This window comes from Oncorhynchus mykiss, chromosome 8, assembly GCF_013265735.2.
Source record: "Oncorhynchus mykiss isolate Arlee chromosome 8, USDA_OmykA_1.1, whole genome shotgun sequence".
Lineage (NCBI taxonomy): Eukaryota > Metazoa > Chordata > Actinopteri > Salmoniformes > Salmonidae > Oncorhynchus > Oncorhynchus mykiss.
In genome coordinates, this window is record NC_048572.1 from 46,509,607 (window position 1) to 46,523,145 (window position 13,539).

General features: G+C 41.2%; 1 protein-coding gene across 2 annotated transcripts; it reads left to right on the forward strand.

Moving 5' to 3' along the window:
- The first annotated feature begins 495 nt into the window (after nt 1-495).
- si:ch1073-184j22.2 (dual specificity protein phosphatase 18) lies at nt 496-3,552 on the forward strand. Of its 2 annotated transcripts, XM_021612655.2 has the most exons (3): nt 496-610; nt 1,221-1,284; nt 1,522-3,552. In XM_021612655.2, exon 3 carries the CDS (start codon nt 1,528-1,530, stop codon nt 2,122-2,124), a length of 597 nt encoding a protein of 198 aa, XP_021468330.1. In that variant the 5' UTR covers nt 496-610; nt 1,221-1,284; nt 1,522-1,527; the 3' UTR covers nt 2,125-3,552. The 2 variants fall into 2 exon arrangements, with proteins under 2 accessions (XP_021468330.1, XP_021468331.1); XM_021612656.2 differs by lacking the exon at nt 1,221-1,284 and having other exon boundaries at nt 518-610.
- Nucleotides 3,553-13,539: the final 9,987 nt, after the last annotated feature.

Genomic DNA, 13,539 nt, shown 5'->3' on the forward strand with positions numbered 1-13,539 from the left:
AAGAAAAGTTAATATTCAACCGGTATATCCAATGGTTAAGGTTAGGCATGGGGATAAAAATGGCCTAAGAATAGGGCTACATTTAAGGTCAGGAGTAGGGTAAGGTTAGGCATTGGTTAATTTTCCCCCATCCAAACCGATCTGACACCCAATGAAGAGAGAGATGTACGCTGTCTAGTGCCTGAATACAAATTTGACTGAGATTTTACAACCACAAGAAATACTGATCAAAGGACAATCTGTTGCGTGTTGGTATCATGTTTATGGTCTCAAAAACAGAGAGACTGGTGATAATAGAAATTGATCCCTGTCAGATATATAGGACATTTGTATGTGTGTGTGGGGTGGGCTGGGGGGGTGGGGGGTGGGTGTGGAAATATGGGTGCACGTGACAAGGTTTTCAGGAGCTGTACCCCAGCTGCTGGGGTAGTCTAAAATTAATCTCTCTCTTTATTGGCCATCAGGCCCAAAGCCTTTTTAGGGGTGTGTGTTTGTGCTAAGTGAGTGCCCCAACAGGGGTTCGCCTCTCGTGGCCAGAAATGTTCTAACCTGAGAGACAGATCCAGACGTACAGAAGCAGCATACTACTAAAGGACTAAGTAAGGACTAGGTAAGTCACTATACACACAAACACACAGGCGGCAGCTGAGACAAACATAGTCTCACAACACATTACACAACACATAGGCTCACTCCTACGAAACGTGACTGAGCATTGCACAAGCTTTGCATACTGTGGCAAGCATAAATTACTCTAAAACGTTTAAACACACAGAGCTTTTACTTTATGAATGTGACATTATAAGCCTACCTTTTAAAATGTTCATGGTATTGAACCACAATGTCCTTCTAGTCACCCGCATGACATGCTCATTTTACTGAGGGTAAAGGATTGTGAAAGTGTGCAGAATGGGTATTCATAGAATAATAGAAGACTGATTGGTTCCTACTAACTTAACGTCCACTTTGTTCAAAAAGGTTGTCTTTTTACTATGATAAAGTGGTATTTTGAGTGTGTATCATGCTACAATTTGTTTCTATCCAGGTCCTCGTAAAACATTTGTGTTGAACTCAACAATTTAGTAATGATGATCTCTTACTAGGTTGTATTGATGTAAATGAAGTGGTCGTCAAGCCTGGTCCTAGAGAACAGGTTATGCTTTGGAAACTGCCAAAACACCTGATTCAACTAAAAGTCTTGATTATGTATTTCGATATAGGACTTTGGATGCATTAAGTGTGCTAGTGCTGAACTGGAACAAAAGACTGCACTCCAAGACCAGGGTTAGTAGCTACAGCATATTATGGATCCCCCACTCAGGTTCTAAGTGGTAGAGAGTAAAGGTTTTATTCCTCCCATCACACACCTGTTTCAAATAATCAATAACCATTATGTAAAATATTGGTCTGATCATCATTTTTTTGTCTGGACCCAGATAAGCTGATGCATGTGTTACTAGTGCTGAGATGGAACTAAAGCTTGTATTAGTAATGAGGTATTTGTTTGTGTTTCCCTCGCAGGCAGCCATGTCGGTTTCTCAGATCACCCCCACCCTGTTCCTGAGTGGCGCAGACGCCCCCCTCAACCAGGCCCTGGTCTCCCGCAAGGGCATTACCCTCATCGTCAATGCCACCCTCAACCACGTCTGCCCAGTCTACCCAGGCGTGGAGTGCCTGCGTGTGCCCGTCTCCGACCTGCCCAGCGCCCGTCTGGGCGACCACTTTGACCGTGTGGCAGAGCGCATCCACAGCAACCGGACTGGTGGTACGCTGGTGCATTGTGCGGCTGGCATGAGCCGCTCGCCGGCCCTGGTCATAGCGTACCTAATGCGCTACCGGGGCGTGACTCTGTGCCGGGCCCACGCATGGGTGCAGGAGAGTCGGCCGTACGTACGACTCAACGCGGGTTTCTGGGCGCAGCTACTAGAGTTTGAGAAGAGGCTCTATGGGAAGAATACGGTTAAGGTGGCAGCGCCCATGCCGCCTGTGAAGCCGCCCCTGTCGCCATGGACACTGCGGTCATCATGGACACAGCGGTCACCACCGCTGTTGCCCAGGTCCCCATTGTTGTCGTCTATATCGCAGGCCAAGAAGTTGAAGAAGGGTAGGCTTGTAAGGAAATAGTAGAGGAGGGAAGTTTGCTTTTCTGTTTGAAGATGTGAGGGAAGAACTTACAGCCCTACTGCCTGAGGATTTAAACCAAGGAAGCAGGCATGTCCCCTGTCATGATTTGATAAGGGAAATATAGTACAATAATAATCTTTATATATATGTACACTGAACCAAAATATAAACACAACATGCAACAATTTCTAAGATTTTACTGAATTTCAGTTCATATAAGGACATCATTCAATTTAAATAAATTAATTAGGTCCTAATCTATGGTTTTCACATGACTGAGACTACCGATATGCATCTGTTGGTCACAGACACCATAAAGAAAGGTAGGGGCGTGAATCAGAAAACCAGTCAGTAAATGGTGTGACCATGTTTTGCCTCATGTATCACGACAGATGAGTTGATCAGGCTGTTGATGTCTGGTGAGTATTGTGTACACATTCTTGCGACATGGAGCCAGCCGTGCCTTATCATGAGATGATGGCGGCAGATGAATGCCATGACAATGGGCCTCAGTATCTCGTCACGGTATCTCTGTGGGTGGTTTCAAATCGCAATTGATAAAATGCAATTGTGTTTGTTGTCCATGGCTTATGCCTGCCCATACTATAACCCCACCGCCACCATGGGGAACTCTGTTCACAACGTTGATATCAGCAAACCGCTCGCCCACACGACTCAATACACACTGTCTTCCTGGTACAGTTGAAACCAGGAGTCATCCGTGAAAAGCACACTTATCCAGCGTGACAGTGTGAGCATGTGCCCACTGAGGTCAGTTTCAACGCCGAACTGCAGTCGGGTAAAGATCCTGGTGAGGGCGACGAGCACGCAGATGACCCTGACACAGTTTCTTACAGTTTGTGATGTAATTCTTCAGTTGTGCAAACCACCAGATTAATCAGCTGTTTGGGTGGCTGGTCTCAGACGATGCTGTAGGTGAAGAAGATGGTTGTGGAGGTGCTGGACTGGCTTGGCTACTAGTTGTCTGCGGTTGGGAGGCTGGTTGGACTTACTGCCAAATTCTCTAAAACGGTGGTGTATGTTAGAGAAATTGTCTGGAAACAGACATTCCTGCAGTCAGCACACCAATTGCACGTTCCCTCAAAACTTCAGATATCTGTGGCATTGTGTTGTGTGACAAAAGTGCACATTTTAAAGTGGCCTTTTATTGTCCCCAGCACAAGGTGTAATGATGATCATGTTGTTTAGTCAGCTTCTTGATATGCCACACCTGTCAGGTGGTTGGATTATCCTGGCAAAGGAGAAATGCTCACTAACTCACTATAAAGTTGTGCAAAAAATTGATATATTTTAGCTCATGAAACATTGGACCAACACTACATGTTGCGTTTATATTTTTTGTTCAGTGTATACAGTGCCAGTCAAAAGTTTGGACACATCTGCTCAGTCATAGGTTTTTCTTTATTTTTACTATTTTCTACATGGTAGAATAATGGTGAAGACACCAAAAAAATTTAACAAATTAACTTTTAACAAGGCACACCTGTTAATTGAAATGCATTCCAGGTGACAGCTATGAAACTGGTTGAGAGAATGCCAAGAGTGTGCAAAGCTGTTATCAAGGCAAAGGGTGGCTAATTTGAAATACATGTATTTAATTTTTTTTTGGTTATTACATGATTCCATATGTGTTATTTCATAGTTTTGATATCTTCATTATTATTCTACAATGTAGAAAATAGTTCAATAAAGAAAAACCCTTGAATGAGTAGCTGTGTCCAAACTTTTGACTGGCACTGTTTTGTGTGTATATAATATATATATATATATACACACAAAACAGTGCCATATATATATATATATACAGTGCCTTGCAAAAGTATTCGGCCCCCTTGAACTTTGCGACCTTTTGCCACATTTCAGGCTTCAAACACAAAGACATAAAACTGTATTTTTTTTGTGAAGAATCAACAACAAGTGGGACACAATCATGAAGTGGAACGACATTTATTGGATATTTCAAACTTTTTTAACAAATCAAAAACTGAAAAATTGGGCGTGCAAAATTATTCAGCCCCTTTACTTTCAGTGCAGCAAACTCTCTCCAGAAGTTCAGTGAGGATCTCTGAATGATCCAATGTTGACCTAAATGACTAATGATGATAAATACAATCCACCTGTGTGTAATCAAGTCTCCGTATAAATGCACCTGCACTGTGATAGTCTCAGAGGTCCGTTAAAAGCGCAGAGAGCATCATGAAGAACAAGAAAGCCATTTCTTAAAGATATCCATAAAAAGTGTCGTTTAAAGTTTGCCACAAGCCACCTGGGAGACACACCAAACATGTGGAAGAAGGTGCTCTGGTCAGATGAAACCAAAATTGAACTTTTTGGCAACAATGCAAAACGTTATGTTTGGCGTAAAAGCAACACAGCTGAACACACCATCCCCACTGTCAAACATGGTGGTGGCAGCATCATGGTTTGGGCCTGCTTTTCTTCAGCAGGGACAGGGAAGATGGCTAAAATTGATGGGAAGATGGATGGAGCCAAAAACAGGACCATTCTGGAAGAAAACCTGATGGAGTCTGCAAAAGACCTGAGACTGGGACGGAGATTTGTCTTCCAACAAGACAATGATCCAAAATATAAAGCAAAATCTACAATGGAATGGTTCAAAATTAAACATATCCAGGTGTTAGAATGGCCAAGTCAAAGGCCAGACCTGAATCCAATCGAGAATCTGTGGAAAGAACTGAAAACTGCTGTTCACAAATGCTCTCCATCCAACCTCACTGAGCTCGAGCTGTTTTGCAAGGAGGAATGGGAAAAAATGTCAGTCTCTCGATGTGCAAAACTGATAGAGGCATACCCCAAGCGACTTACAGCTCTAATCGCAGCAAAAGGTGGCGCTACAAAGTATTAACTTAAAGGGGCTGAATAATTTTGCACGCCCAATTTTTCAGTTTTTGAATTGTTAAAAAGTTTGAAATATCCAATAAATGTTGTTCCACTTCATGATTGTGTCCCACTTGTTGTTGATTCTTCACAAAAAAATACAGTTTTATATCTTTATGTTTGAAGCCTGAAATGTGGCAAAAGGTCGCAAAGTTCAAGGGGGCCAAATACTTTCGCAAGGCTGTGTATATATATATATATATATATATATATATATTTATTTTTTTAAAGTATATTGTAATTCCACTCCCCTTCCATATTGTTATGTTTAATTACAGATAGGAATGAGAGGGGGAGAAAGTTGAGTTGAAACACAGCGCAGAACATTTAAGAGGCCGTTTGTGGTCCAGAGTTGGCAGCGCCACCTCTGCACAAGAATGTGTATTCCACTACCTGAGGAAGAATGCAGACAGCAAATCTTCTGCCTAAAGTAATGAAGGAATTGTTATGGCCATCTTTCTCGCTGTAAGGGGAGTTCAAGTTAATTTAAGTCATCAACATTCAACAATTGATCTTTGAATTGTGGGATGAAAAAAATATATACTAATAGAAAAACACAAACAAACAACAATGCACATTTAGGGAACTATTGTTGTGGCTGTTGCTTGTGTTCACTGCTGTGGAATCTTGTTCCTAGGAATTTTCCTAGGTTCTTCCTGAAGTTTAAAACTGTACATGACAGTGGAGTAAGATCTTCATCACATTCACATTATCTCAAGGATGTCCAGTAAGGACTAAGCCTGGAACTACAGTTTTTTTTTGTATGTTTTTGTTGTTGTTGCATTTATGTACTTTGCAATGCCTTGTTTTATTGCAAATATGAACATCAAACCTTTTAAAGTTAAAGCGTGTAAAATGTGTAGACGTACCCATGACATTATGTTTGACATCATTATATTTCAGGAGGCGTTTTATGTAGAGGCCTTTGTTCTTAACGTTTACAGCTCAACGCTAGGCCCTTTCTGCAGTGGGGTGGTTTTGCAACCCAGGACCCATTATCAAAAGAAAATCTGGATGATTCCACGCCAGTGGAAGCAGAAAATATTTTGGGTATTGCAGATTGTTCTGGCAATTCTCACATAGAAACTAAATTAGGAGGAAGGATGTTTGAAATGTTTCAAAAAAATTGTGTCACAAACCATTTTTGGGAAAATCATTATGAAAGTGACAATTTTATGCCCTACACATGCCTCCTGTAAGACCCTAAATACATGATACAGACATATTGGTGTCATTATGCTCCTTATACTGTAGTGTGCTCTAACATATGGAGTATGTCTCGATTCTGAAATACAAATGCTCACATTCATTTATTCAGCATAAAAAAACGTTCATATTAATATCTCAAAACTATCATTTTTTATTTTGTTAATTTTTACACAACTTCCATAAATCCCATGTCCAACCTAGCAGGTCTCACTGAGGGCGCTTTCACATATTTCTGTATGATCTGGATCCTGGAGCGTTTGATATCCTGATCCACGCTAAAAAGAATATGTGAAACATAAACGAATCCTGGCACAAATAAATCCTGCGCCCTGCAAGGGCTGTGGGTCCAAGATCCAGGACCAGGGTACGAGGTATTGTGACACGGAAACAACCTGTGCTGATGTTCATGTGTCATAAAACTTTTAAAATACAGGTTGCAACTGGAGCGCTATTCGTTATTTTTTGTTGGTTATTCAACTTTTGTTATCCAGTTAACGTTAGGTAGACAATTAGAAAAAATAATTAACATTTCAAAATAGGGCAAAGGGACGACATGGACGATCTGTGAAACCGAGACCTTACTGCAGATCGGAGGGAGAGTATCAAGGCGGAAATGGCAAACACCCACAAAAAGACAGAAAAAAGCTATTCAGGGAATTTTTAAAAAACTACGCTCACAATACATTTCAGCGAGGGATGCACTCAGGAAGTCAGGAAGCTCGGTAGATGAAAAGGACAAGTGTCAATATTTTGATATGATTGACACGATCATTGGCTCACGACCAACAAGCAATCCAGTCTAAACTGTGGATACATCGTCAGAGACAGTCCTGTGCCTGCTGCTGCAAGTTAAAGTCCAAACAAGACACTGAACAGTTTGTCATCTGAAACGGATGATTTCTTCCCCAGTGGTAAGTTGACAGTAGGCTATGCATAGCAATGGTACACTGTAAGCTAACGTGAGCTAGCTATTAAAAACCAATAACTTTAGACCAAGTAACATCAGCCTGTGATTAAGTCCATTGCTTACAATAACAAGCTAGCTCAGTCACATTCCAACTTTTTTTGGTTACAGTAATCAATACTGCAAATGTATTCAATTATTTTACCTTTGTTTTTTTAGATGATCCTGCTTTTACTTCAGGGGATGTTATCCAGCAAGCGGGGACATGTACCACCAGTGAGGCTAGGCGGACAAAGAGGAAAAGGAAGGCACCTGACACACCAAGTACCATGGCAGCAATTGCAGACACACAGAAGAAACAATTTGAGGAGTTTATGAAGTTGGAGACTGACCGCCTCTTGAGCGAGCTTGCAGATCAACTGGTGGCATGGACAGCAAATGAGGAGGAGAACAGCGAAAGGCAGCTTCAGCAGTGAAAATAATATCTTTCTTACTGTGTTTCAGCACTTGGCAAACAGATTTGAACGTGTGGCAGGGGCCCTTGTCCTACCTCACCAAACCTGTCCCCCAACAACATAAAGCAGGCCCAATAAACACAGCATGGAATCCCCCCACACCACCATTTGGAGCTTCAATGTATGCAGCCTCAGATCTGAATCACCTTTACACCATTGAGAATGAGCTCTCAACATCCACCATGACCACATATTATCGTCTGTAGCTATCCATTGCAGAACTTTTGTCTTGTTTGACTTGATCCGATACATATAATTCTAATTTGTTCAGTTTTGGTTTTTAGATCATAAATAATATATTATTTATTTGATCAGATTTAACGAATATCAATCGATGCAAATATTTATTATATAACAATAATAACTTTGTTACATAATAATAGCATGCTAATAATGTAATAGCAAACGATTGTCATCTTGAATAGATAAGGCCCCTGAGGCCTACTTCATGAACATGGATTACTTAAATACTACACTGAAAAAAATATGTATGCAACATGCAACAATTTTAAAGATTTTACAGAGGTACAGTTCATATAAGGAAATTAGTCAATTTAAATAAATTCATTAGGCCTTAATCTATGGATTTCACATGACTGGGAATACACATATACATATTTTGATGACAGATACTTTAAAAAAAGTTAGGGGCGTGGATCAGAAAACCAGTCAGTATCTGGTGTGACCACCATTTGCCTCAAGCAGGGGAGGCAGATGAACCTGTAGCCATATTACTTCAACAGTATTTAACATTAGATTGTCTCTGGCTCGTTGAACAAATTTTAAACTGTCCATTTGCAATGTCTTACAATGGGCATTTACCATCACGAATTGGACATATTCTAATATGCTGCAGAAATGCCCAATTGCCTGGCTTGTTGAACTCGGGATGGCCGAGCAGTGATAGTGTTCCTCTCCATCGCTCATTGGTGTTGATTTCAGCCTGTCCATTTGGTGATGGAAAATTCCTCATTAAATACATTGGAAATGGACAAATGTAAACTGTCTGTTTGCAATGTCTTATAATGGGCATTTACCATCACGAATTAGACATGCCCCTAATATACTGCAGAAATGCCCAATTGTGACTGGCTCGTTGAACTCAAGATGGCCGAGCAGCGATAGTGGTTCCTCTCCATCGCTCGTTAGTGTTGATTTCAGCCTGTCCATTTGGTGATGGTAAATCCCTCATTAAATACATTGGAAATGTACACTGTCCATTTGCAATATAAAATGTACAATGCCAATATATTATACTGCCATCAAGTCAGCCATCAGTTAATAAGATATCATATTGACACCAAACTTACTTTGTCCAACTCTTTTAGAAGCCAACTCTCACATATTTCAGAGCCGGCCCACAATTCATAGCGCCTTCTGTTAAAACCATACAAATTTTAAAAAACATAGTTATATTCAAGCTGCGAGTCCAGTTCTGACATTATGTGTAGGCCTAGCTGAGGTGTCCCTGAATCCCGAGTTTCGGGTCAATAGGTAATTTGGGGCCCAAGCAGCGAACTTAATTAGTGCTGAAAATGCACTTATTTCGGGGGTTGCTATGGGTTCCCTGCATGAGCTATCGACCAGAAACGTGTAGTGTCAGTCTCTATGGGCTGAGGCAGTTTTAATGCACCTAGTCTTGTGATTCTGGGACTTTTCTAAATGTTGTCATTTTCGCGACGTAAAAAACAAATTGAAGTTATTTCAAATGGACGAGGCTGTTTCTCTGCCTGAGAACCTTCGAAGGCCACACATCTCACCGTGTACTACCGACTTAAGTGCTAGAACAGGTTTATAAAGCTTCAGAGCTCTAGATCTGACGGTTCTTGATGCTTCGAATGCAGGTAACTATTGCAGGCTCTGTGTGTCTATAAGCCCCATACTAAGTCACTCCATATTGACTCTGTCTGTGTGTGTGTGAGCACAGAAAATCACAGAAATCATGTTGAGTGCTGCAACTGGATCTATAACTTTTGGGATAAAAACCCACCTTTGTTTAACCTTCATCAAACGGACGTTGTACGATTTCTCGTAAATTACAATAGATAAATGGCTGTTTCTGTTTTTCCTCACACCATAGGTTTATATACTTTGATGTGAAGTGGTCAAATTAGCGCTGTATCACCATTTAAAACTTTTAATCCTATAAAATGTGCATCATCATATTTGCACCTCTTCGATGGTCCAACGTCACTGTCTGTTGTTCGGCGCTCTCTCAAACATAGTGAACATAAAAGTTCAATCAGGAGAAACAACAGGGATTATCCAGTCACAGTATATTTTAATGACCTAAAGCATGACATTTCTACCTTTAGATTTTGTGTCATAGAGAAAGTTGAGATATCAAACAGGGGAGGTGATATTAATAATACTCTGAGTAAAAGAGAATGTTTTGGGATTTTCACCCTCCAGACATTATTTCCTAAAGGACTTAATGCTGAAATGCCTATGTATGTTATGTTGTGAATTTGAACATGAAGTATGTGCCTATTGAAGATTACTCTGATGTTTTTCGTACGATGTACCCAATGACTAATGAAAACTTGCTATGTCCTCATTGTGGTTTTACAGATGTGTTCACATTTGCACCTCTTCGATGGTACAAGGGGCCAGTAGCTCTTCAGCTGCATCAGATTCCCAACTGTCAATGTCCATGCTAGCTGGGCTAATAACAAATGTAGAATTACTGATGCTAGCATTGGCTGTGCTCGTGGAAGCAGAACAACTTGTGTCGTCGACAGGTGCAGGTGTAGTGCTGCTGGTAGTAGCAGTACTACCAGTAGAGCTGGTATGTGTTTCTATGGACGCGGGCCGTACTTTTTTATAAACCATTTATCAATTTTCGAGCAAACGGAATGAGCAGCAGCTACGTTGGCTACATATGGACCGTTAGTGGAATTCCCGCGAGAGAGTAACGGATAATGTGATTGGATGTTAATTATTTGACTAGGCTACCTGTTGTTGACATTATATTGTTATTTCGCTGAACGCTAGATGGTTTAATTTTATTTTTTGGCAGTGAAACAAGGCTACTCAGTCGAGAAAAAAAAACATCAACCAAATATATAGCCCTGTTGGAAAATATAAATGGACTGTTTGAAAATCTGAATTTTTATATTTATTTATTTGAATCACATTTTTATTTGGCGTACCCCCGACTGTATTGCACGTACACCTGCCCCAAAGTTTTTGGGTTCTTTTTTTGTAAACCTGTGATTTTGTACAAGCATTGGAACTGTAAATCTGAATATTCTCTATTTTTTTAGGTGGTTGAAGCGTAATCTACGATTGCATATTATTATCTGTATTTATTTTTATTATTGGAAATGTGAGGAATTTTTTTCTGATATTAATGTTTGGTTGTTATGTTAATGTCTACGGACCAGAGTGCTCTGGAGCATGTTTTCATCAAGGATCTCTCTGTATTTTGCTCTGTTAATCTTTACCTTGATCCTGACTAGTCTCCCAGTCCCTGCCACTGAAAAACATCCCCACAGCATGATGCTCAGTTTGGCTGGGCGGCCAGCTATAGGAAGAGTGTTGGTAGTTCCAAATTCATTCCATTTAAGAATGATGGAGGTCTTGGGGACCTTCAATGCTGCTAAAAAAAACGTGGTACCCTTCCCCAAATCTGTGCCTCGACACAATCCTGTCTCTGAGCTCTACGGACAATTCCTTCGACCTCATGGCTTGGTTTTAACTTTGACATGCACTGTCAAATGTGGGACAATATATAGACAGGTGTGTGCCTTTCCAAATCATGTCCAATCAATAGAATTGACCACAGGTGGTCGCCAATCAAGTTGTAGAAACATCTCTAGGATGATGAATGGAAACAAGATGCACCTGAGCTCAATTTCGAGTCTCATAGCAAAGGGTCGGAATACTTATGTAAATAAGGTATTTCTGTTTTTTGTTTTTAATACATTTACAAACATTCTAAAGACCTGTTTTCACCTTGTCATTATGGGGTATTATGTGTAGATTGATGAGGGAAAAAAATAATGTAATCAACTTTAGAATAAGGCTGTAACGTAATAAATGTGGAAAAAGTCCAAATTTACTGTATAAAATAAAACTAATCAAGCAGAAAGTACCAGTGAAGCACTCAATATGGAAGAGGTCCAATGAAGCGGATGCTGAGCTACAGGACTGTTTAGCTAGCACAGACTAGAATATGTTCCAGGACTCATCCAATAGCATTGAAGAGTTTACCATATTAGTCACCAGCTTTAATAATAAGTGCATTGACGACTTCGTCCCCACAGTGGCTGTACGTACCGTAAATATCCCAACCAGAATCCGTGCATTACAGGTCACACCCACACTGAGCCAAAGGCTAGAGTTTCCACTTTCAAGGAGTGGGACACTGGTGCTTTGAAATGCTTTGAAAGGCTGGTCATGGCTCATATCAACACCATCATCCCAGACAACTTGGATCCACTCCAATTCACATACAGCCCCAACAGATACACAGATGACGCAATGTCTATTGCACTCCACACTGCCCTTTCCCACCTGGACAATAGGAACACCTATGTGAGAATGCTGTTCATTGACTATAGCTCAGTGTTCAACACCATTGAGCCCTACAAGCTCATCACTAAGCTCAGGACCCTAGGACTGAACACCTCCCTCTGTAACTGGATCCTCGATTCCTGACAGGCCCCCAACCACAGGTGGTAAGGGTAGCCAACAACACATCCACCACATTGATCCTCAACACGGTGGCCTCTCAGTGGTGCGTGCTTAGTCCCCTTCTGTAATCCCTGTTCACCCAAAAATGGGTGGCAGCGCACAACTCCAACACCATCGTTAAGTTTGCTGACGACAACACGGTAGTAGGCCTGATCACCGATGACGATGAGACAGCCTATAGGGAGGTGGTCAGTGACCTGGCAGTGTGGTGCTAGGACAACAACCTCTGCCTTAACTTCAGCAAGACAAAGGAGCTGATCGTGGACTACAGGAAACGGAGGGCCAAGCACGCCCCCATTCACATTGACGGAGCTGTAGTGGAGAAGGTCGAGAGCTTCAAGTTCCTCGGTGTCCACATTAATAAAGAATTATCATGGTCCACATACACCAACACAGTTGTGAAGAAGGCCACGACAATGCATCTTCCCCCTCAGGAGGATGAAACGATTTGGCATGGACCTTGAAAAAGTTCTACAGCTGCACAATTGAGAGAATCTTGACTGGCTGCATCACCGCTTGTTATAGCAAATGCTTGGCATCCAACCGCAAGGTGCTACAGAGGGCAGTGCGTATGGCCCAGTACATCACTTGGGCCGAGCTCCCTGCCATCCAGGACCTCTTTACCAGGCGGTGTCAGTGGAAGGCCCTATAAATTGTCAGTCTCCAGCCACCCAAGTCATACTCTTCTCTCTGCTACTGCACAATAAGAGGTACCGGGGAACCAAGTCTGGAACCAACAGGACCTTGAACATCTTCTATCCCCAAGCCATAAAACTGCTAAATAGTTAACCAAATAGCTACCCGGACGATCTACATTGACCCTTTTTGCACTAACTCTTTTGACTCATCACATGCGCTGCTGCTACTGTTTATTATCTATTCTGTTATCTAGTGACTTTATTCCTAGTTATATGTACATATCTCCCTCAATTACCTTGTACCCCTGCACATCGACTTGGCACTAGTAAGTACCCTGTGCATATAGCCATATACTCATTGTGTATTTATTCCTCATTTTTCAATTCTTTCTCTTTTTTACTCTCTGTATTGTTGGGAAGTTCCCATACGTAAGAATTTCACTGTTAGTCTACACATTTATTTTACAAAGCATGTGACAAATACAATTTGATTTTGAATTTACAGTCAAAATAATTTATTTCAAACATTTAT